At 37.3% G+C, this 8,342-nt stretch overlaps 1 protein-coding gene across 3 annotated transcripts in view; it reads right to left on the bottom strand.

Moving 5' to 3' along the window:
- Positions 1 to 343: 343 nt before the first annotated feature.
- mybl1 (v-myb avian myeloblastosis viral oncogene homolog-like 1) overlaps positions 344 to 8,342 on the bottom strand; it is a 26,481-nt gene continuing 18,482 nt past the window's right edge. For all 3 annotated transcript variants that reach the window (XM_056451110.1, XM_056451112.1, XM_056451111.1), the window contains 6 exons: positions 7,932 to 8,071; positions 7,718 to 7,832; positions 5,958 to 6,068; positions 4,451 to 4,567; positions 4,182 to 4,361; positions 344 to 2,311 (listed from right to left, as the gene is read on the bottom strand). In XM_056451110.1, the coding sequence (XP_056307085.1) occupies positions 2,186 to 2,311; positions 4,182 to 4,361; positions 4,451 to 4,567; positions 5,958 to 6,068; positions 7,718 to 7,832; positions 7,932 to 8,071 (789 nt within the window). In that variant the 3' untranslated portion in view covers positions 344 to 2,185. The remainder of the gene's footprint in view (positions 2,312 to 4,181; positions 4,362 to 4,450; positions 4,568 to 5,957; positions 6,069 to 7,717; positions 7,833 to 7,931; positions 8,072 to 8,342) is intronic.

Genomic DNA, 8,342 nt, shown 5'->3' on the forward strand with positions numbered 1-8,342 from the left:
GTAGCTTTCCCAGTACTGTGTTGCAGCTGGAAGGGTATCCGCTGTGTGAATGCCGGAATAGTTGGCAGTTCATTCCGCTGTGGAAACTCCTGATAAATAGGGGACTAAGCTAAAGGAAAACTAATGAATGAACGAGTTGAAGGTAGCCATGGACTTCTATAGTAGGGAAAAAATTGTTGACACAAACAGAAGAAATAGACTCATGGGTTTGAAACAAGTGGATGGAGAATAATTGTCAGAATTTTCATTTTTTGGGCGAACTAAGTTATGTTTATTATCCATTAAGTACAATTCAGAGAACAACCCACGACCAAGAAAGAAAAAAATACAAAATCGGCACATATTAAAGAGAATATTGTTTTTATTTTTAGGTAATGAAATGACAACTTGGCTATTGGACGGGTTGTAATATCAAAGAAGCAGGTTAAAATTGTTTCGCGGAAATGATGTAACATATTGCATGTCAGTGGAAGAGTGCTGCTTGTTTTCATGCATGTCAGTTTGCTACATATACTTGCTTCCCTCAAATCTACACAAAAAATGTAATAACAACAAACAAGACAGACGTTCTGACAGTAAATTTATGACAAACGAACACATCAAGCGGTTTTCTACAATGTTACGTGAGCCAAAATAAATGAATCTCTCTTTATTTTGCATGCAGGATTACGCATGAGCAAGTCGTAGTGTTTACCTGTATCCAGACGGTCAGTTTTTATATTTAATATCTGGATTACAATAAGAAAAATAAACTAAACCATTCGCCACTTTGAATCGACTCAACGCATAACACTTTTGTTTATTTCAGACTAATCAAACAGGAACTATTTCACATAGGTTCATCTCAGTTTAAAATACTAAATCGAGACATCGAAACATTTCACTTCGTACGAGAGCAAAGCAACTGTCCTACACTTCCTTCAACCGATTGTGCATGTGTCCATTTCTGCTGTAACTCCCAGTAGCAGCGAGCAAAAACCTTACGAACATGTTTCCAGAGCGAGAAAGTGGGAGAGAGCAACTACGTTTATGCCATTTTCCCCTTCGAATGTCAGACATGTCAGTGTTAATGATATGTTTAAATACATTCAGCCAGCGCTAAAAATCACACAACAACAAAATGTAAACACTACAGAGGGCAAAAAACAATAGATACTAATGACAAACCAACATTTATACATTTAAAAGTGCAATTTCCCCACATTTGGAGGCTGAATGCTGCTTGCTGCTACTATTTTGTACGGTCAACCAATTGCGGACAGAACTTGAATCATAAAATGTTAAGCTTACTGTACAGGCCAAAACATTAGTGGCAGTGTTATTTGAAATCAACAAACATGTGATGGAAGGTAGTCAAATCTTGAACGGAACAGAAATATAATTAGAGTTTTTTGTTTTTATATATTTGAAATAAATAAATTAGTAAAGATTTAATAAATAGAAGCTACAGCTCTGAGCAAAGAAATCTCGCTCTCTCATCTGTTCTTGGAACGTGCGACTGGGCGCATTGATATCAGTACCAAAACATGATTCCGGCTACACTGAGAACGATAACCAGCGAAGATGCTGGATTTAGACTTCAGTCAGCAATTTTAACGTCAACGACCTTCACTTTAGAGCGAAACGACCCTCTCAAAAATAGAAATAAAAACAAAATGAGCGAGGTACCTTCCAGTAGACGTTAACTTAGCAGATTCACGCTATACAATACATTCAGTGAGTGTCCTACTCGAATAAAAAAAATGAAATTAAAGTATCAGGATGGAATCTTTGTTATGTTTGGAGCGGATTACGTCGCAAGTGCTATCCAGTTACTCCTCAACACTGTCTCTCTGCTCCGCAGTCTAACAAACAACCACAGTAGTGCAACACTGCCAGTGCTCCCCTTTCCTTAACACCAGTCTCTAAAAACATCTAAAAGAGCTTTAAAAATGTCATTCGTATGATTAAAAAAGCAGCCCTTAAAGCTCAGCGCACTGTTTATGACTAAAAACGGATAAAAACAGCTCTACGTTAAAATGTACGGCAAATCTAGTGCTACATGTGTGTTTTATTTAATATCAGTGAGTGTTTAGCAAACATCGTAGTGAGTGTTTTTGTTTTCTACAGCGGATTGTCTGAGAGGTTAAATGTCAGTGTTTTGGAGGAGGAGAAGAGGGAGGTTTCTGGAGTGCAGAAGTGTTGTTTAAAGGACGAGAGCTCTGGAGATGCAGGCGGTCGGGTTGGGGTTTAAGTAACGCCTGGCCTGCTCTGTCATGATCAGCTGATCCTCCGTTTTCCCAAAAACCACTGCATCCCACTCGCTGTTGGCCTGTTGGATGAGAAAACAGGCATGTTGATTATTGTTGATCTAAAATAAAACCATAAAATAAAATCATTTTTGTTACCTAAAATAAAACATAAAAAAAACAAAACAAAAAAAATAAGAACTACAATTTTAAAATCATAATAAATCGAAAGTTTCATGGGAGGTATATATGATTTACTATTAAACAAAAACATTTATGATTTTTTTATTAAGGCTTTGCTGAGTCTAATTCAAAATATTAAATTAATACTAAAATAAAATATAAATCACACTAAAGGACTGAAGGTCTAAAATTTGTATCCATATTTATAATGATAGAACAATATTTAAAGGGTCACGAAACACCAAAACACAGATTGAGCTGTTGACAGTCATATATATGTGTCCCACGTTGTTAAAAAACACTAATAGGACACATATATTTAGCTAACAAGTGAAAATTGGTTGTTTTTGCGTTGTTTTGTGCAAATTCGACCTTCCTGTTTAAAAGGAAATTTTATAGCTACATCACAGTCATGAGATCATTGTGTAAATTCCAGCGTGGAGATTGGCTGTCTGTAACAGCCGGTACAAAGTGACGTCAATGACTTTTCAGCACCTCTGTTCATTAATACATGAGAAAGATTTGGTTTGAACCAATCAGCATGCTCTATTGTGAACGAGATGCAACTTCTCTATTATGTATGATATAGCTTCGAAGACTCCTTTTACTTGTTACAGTGTTCAGAGAGACGCCATGTTGAGTTACCAACTGTAATTAAAACAAGTATTAGAAGAATTGTTCGCAGACATGGGTCACCAGCAACGAAGTTTTGTTTCCATTTCCCCACAATGTGTGGACCCACATGGGTCGATTACAGTGGTCTGCTAACACGCAACAAAAATATGTTTGTCAAAGACAAACCCGAGAGCTTTTCGCATCTGGAAATGGTGAAATCCAGATTTACTGCTCGTTTTCTTTAAAAAAAAAAGCCGCGATTCCAGTTTGTGTTGATTGTCCTGTATCCATGAATTTGGTAAGTGTGCGATCAATGTTCTTTGTTTACGTTTATTCAGATGAAACGTTAGTAGTAGTCAGCAGTACTCTTTCAGTTATTAAAGACATACCTTAGTCAAAATGACTTAGTTACTAACTTTACAGGAATATCACTACAATACTATAGACTGAAAATCCCCCACCTTCACACAGCTTCCAGATCTGCTGTAACTGCTGCTCTCTGAATCACTCTCTATCTCCCCTGCCTCTGTGTTTGTGTTGCCGCTGTGAAAATCAGCACGTGCATGTACTGAAACTCCCCTTTTCATGCAAACCCTTCCCTCTTTCGCCACTCCCACCTAAATAAAGCTGGACTCGCCCACTTTTCTGACTTTTTTCAAACTAGAGGTGTGAAAACAACCTGCTGAGACGGGGGTGGTGGGTGTTTCATGGCCCTTTAAAGATTTACTTGAGAAAATTAGACCAAAATTACTAAAACTGTAACAAAAAATGCAACATTAATAGCCACTCAGTTGATCTAAAATAACATTGGTTTGACATTAACTATGAAATAAAATTCATTTCTATATTACATTTATTATAAAAAAGGTCTTAAATTTGTATTGATATTTATACAAGGGAAAGAATTTATGATTTACTTGGCAAATAAGCTTTAATGATTTAACTAATTAAATAATTTAGGCATTTCTTGTAAAATATCATCTCAAATACTGTCTAAATACTGTTTATTCCCAACTATTTCCAAACAAATCATTATTGCAATTTTGTATATATACACTGTAATTATGTGCTAACTCCAAAACAATGAATACAGGAGTATCAATATCACATCAAATCCTTTCCTTTTGCTACTTAGAGATTAAAAGAGTGACTTACCGGTGTGGGTGTTTGGTAAAGCGGGCTCCTTTGGGTCATGTTTTCTCTCTTGCCTTGTGGGCTGAGTGAACAAACAGCAGAAAGTGAATCCTTCAGTGATTCAGGAGAGCAGGAGTTCTCCTCTCTTTCTGTTAATGGCATCATGAGCATGGATCTGGTCAGCAGGCCGTCACTCTGAGACTATGCGGAAAAAGAAGTAGTGGGAAAACAACGTAAACTACAATTCTAAAGATGCATCTTTAGTTAGAAGAGGAGGATAATGCTCTTACCGTTGTTCCATTGTTGTTAATCTGCTGTTGAGGAAACAGCTGAACGTTCAGACAGTCTTTTTCCCAGCTGTCCAACACCAAAGACTTTCTCACTTTCCTTGCAGGAGCTTCCATCTGCTGTCAATCCCACAAGACACAGCAAATAAAAACTAGTGTTCAGTTTAAAGGGACAGTACTCCCAAAAAATGATAAATCTATCATTATTTACTCACTCTCTGCTTTTTCCAAAATTATTTTGAGTTTATTTCTTGTGTAATAACAATAGAATGACCTAAGGAGAAATTACTGAACTACTGAAAGGATTTAATACTTCATATAAAAGGCTTTTTTGGTGATGACAGCTTAAGATGCCTCTCATATGGAGTCACATGCATTGCTCAGGTGTGTTTTTTTCCACAGACTTCAACAGAGTGTAAAATTAAATCTCGTCTATCAAATCTGATCTTTATTTTGGATTTTCTATTGGATTCAAGTCAGGTGATTGGCTGGGCCATTCTACAGCTTGATTTTCTTTCTCTGAATCCATTTGAGAGTTTCCTCGGCTGTGTTTTAGATCATTGTCTTGCTGAAACTAGCAGAGTTGCTGAAGAACTACTGAGAGATTTCAGCTGCTGTCTGGGCTTTCACTGCCTTTCTACACCTCCCTTTCTTCATGTGTTCTATACTTTTTCCCTGCGTCATTTCATTTTATTACACAAAACTTCTTTGTATATATGGATTTCTTTGGTTGTAACCAACATCCAGTAAAAATTTCGAGTCAACAGCATCTTAAGAAATATGTTTTTTGAGAAAAATGGTGACGTGTTCAATACTTATTTTCCTCAATGTCTTTTGAAGAAACTTTAAAAGTCAGAAGTTGTTACCATCAAGTCATTGGCTACTGGTTTCAAACATTAATCAAAATCTACTGTGGTCATCAGAAAATCAGGTTTAGAGGTTTGTAACCACTTGAAGGTCAGTAAACTTAAAATTTTGGGTAAACTATCCCTTTAAGATTGAAATCCTGTCACTATATCTATTTTACATGACTGTGTGAAATGAATGAGGAGGCATGTGGAAATCACATAAAATCTAAATCAAGTGATTTTAGCATGCCAATGTCAAATTTATGCATATAAAATATATTTTCTCAACAACAAAATTGTGGCTAGTGAAAATGGCGAGTGACCAGTAATGTTGGAAAACTACTAGCCACAGTGGCTGGTGATCAAAAAAGTTAATGTCAAGCCCTGGTTATCCAGAAATTTCTTGCATGCACTTTACTACTACAGACATACTACTTGGCTTGCATACTGTTTTTAACTTACTATATAGTATGGAAGTATGCTAATTCAGACGCAGCACTAGTATACCTAAGAGCTTGATAAAATTTCGAGTCAACAGCACCTTTAGAAACATGTTTTCTGAGAAAAATGGTGACATGTTCTATACTTTTCCCCTCTGTATTTTAAAGAAACTTTAAAAGTCAATAGTTGTGTGACTGGGTATGAAAGAAAGTGGCGAATACCTCATAGGATCTGTACTGAAGTTGGTTCTGCACTTGTGTGAAGATGTCCGCTCCGGTCTCCTCCTTCAGGACCTCTCTGATGTCCTCCTCCAGAAGCGCCAGTGGTTGGGGCTGAACACACCAGGGTAATATATTAAAATGCAAATTAGCAACTGAAGTCTTTTAGCTGAATCCTATGAAACAAGTTTGTTTTAGGGACTGTTAAGACCATTTTTTGTCCTGATTGTTTTCAGGACCCTACAGATATTATATTGAAAACCAACAAAATAGATTTGCTGCCATGGCAACTAACTGAAAATAAAAGTAAAGGTCAGTTGACGATCAAAGCAATAAGTATTATGAGGGAGAATTTTGTACTTTGTTGTCTTGCTGTATAGATTTTATGCTCTTTATCCAAAATATAATTCAGCTCCACACATGTGAGTGGGATCTTCTCTTCGTATGCGCCAGACAATCTCTTATCAGCACTCCATGGCTCTGGGAAATCTTCTTGCAATTCTTAAGCTGATGATACACAGGGCAACTTCTTGAGCAATGTTATTAGGCAACTTTGGGAAGTGATACTATAAATGGGCAATCAGTTGAGACACGGGGTAACAAATAAGGGCAATGGGTTACAGACACAAGGATTGTTGCCGATTCTTAATAGTAAAGTAGCCAAGCAACATCACTTTGCAAAATTACCTGGCAACCTTGCTCAGCATTAGTGTTCTTCATGCAGGTGAGTGTGCTTGACAAACCACCTGTAGACTACATTCGTTTTCTCTCCATATGCCCCAGACACATTCTTATAAGCACCAAAATGTCTTGGAAAACATTGTGTGATTCTGAGTGTGCTTCATACTGGTGAGTTGGCTTGACAAACCTGCTAAACCAGGGGTGGCCAAATTCAGTCCTGGAGGGCTGGTGTTCTGGAGAGTTTAGCTCCAACTTCCTTCAACGACCGTTAGAAAAGTACGTTCTATATAGTATGAATGTGAGTAGCATGAATGGAACTCGGATGTACTACATCCGCCACATGACCTATCCTCATCAGTTGTCTTGCTTCACTCCCATTTATGAATTCTATTGCATGGCATCATAGGATAGCCTAGCAGCCGTCGGATCTGCACTTCAGAATCTCGCCAGAAGTAGTAGGCCATCCAGGAATTTCTCGCATACTGTTTTTTGAATCCTATGAATTCGGACATTCTACTTGGCTCGCAAACTGTTTTTAGCTTACTGTATAGTATGGAAGTATAGGATTTCAGAGGCAGCACTAGTATACCCAAGAGCTTGATAAGGTGGTTCAGGTGTGTCTAATTGGAGTTGGAGCTAAACACTGCAGGACACCAGCCCTGGACCGAGTTTGGGCACCCCAGAGCTAAACTAACTTGGACTTGCCATAGCATTTATATACTGCTGCTCTCTGATGATTTGAAGTGCTTCTTTTCTCCTCACTTGTAAGTCGCTTTAGATAAAAAACACCTGCTAAATGAATAAATATAAATGTAAATGCAATGATTTTTACATTTGGTTGACAAAGTACCGGTGACCAATCGACTTTCATTTTATGAATCAATAATGATAAGATTCCACTAAAACTCAACTTTAATGTTCTACTGACGAAAACAAAATCACTTACATCTTGGATAACCCAAGATTTTTGAACTACTTTTTTCAAACAGATTTCATGAGACTTATTCTTTCATGCATCTTGCTGTAGTCTGTTTAATAATGATGTGTCTTTTATTAATTCATTTACTTTTACTAAAACTTACCACCATCCTTAATGGCCCATGCATCTTCTCCTGGGCAGCCAGGGCATTTTTAAAAGGAGTTGGTGTTCTCGGAGTGTGTACTACAATATTCTTATGGAGTTTTGGGGTCCTAAAACTGAAGACAAAAACAGGACTAGTTATTTCTTGATTCCAACCACGGTTATCTCAGATTTTGCAAACAGCAGCAGAGCAAAGGTGAAGGATGAGCCCTGACCCTGCATTCTCCTTCTGGTGTTTCGGTGTGGTCTCTTTCTGATGCGGTGTGTTAAGGAGGCATTTCTGTCCACACACTGGAGTTGACGTGAGAGCAGGATTGTCAAGGCTCAAAGACTCGCCACCAGATACATTAAAAAACTGAAAGACAAAAAACATTGAGTGAATCCACTAGGTCTGGGTATTGATTCAGTCCTTGATCTGTCCTAATCAAGTCCTAATTTGATTTGATACAGATTTACAGGCTTATGATTCAATTTGATATGATAAACGAATATAGCTATAAAATAATTGATATAAAAATGATCAGTGAATACAAAATTTCAGGTGCATGTGTAGACATCACCTTTATAAATATCCCTTTAATAAACCTATGAAACATTCAGCCAATAAATTGCATTGAAAATACCTA

The sequence above is a fragment of the Danio aesculapii genome, chromosome 24 (genome assembly GCF_903798145.1).
Source record: "Danio aesculapii chromosome 24, fDanAes4.1, whole genome shotgun sequence".
Lineage (NCBI taxonomy): Eukaryota > Metazoa > Chordata > Actinopteri > Cypriniformes > Danionidae > Danio > Danio aesculapii.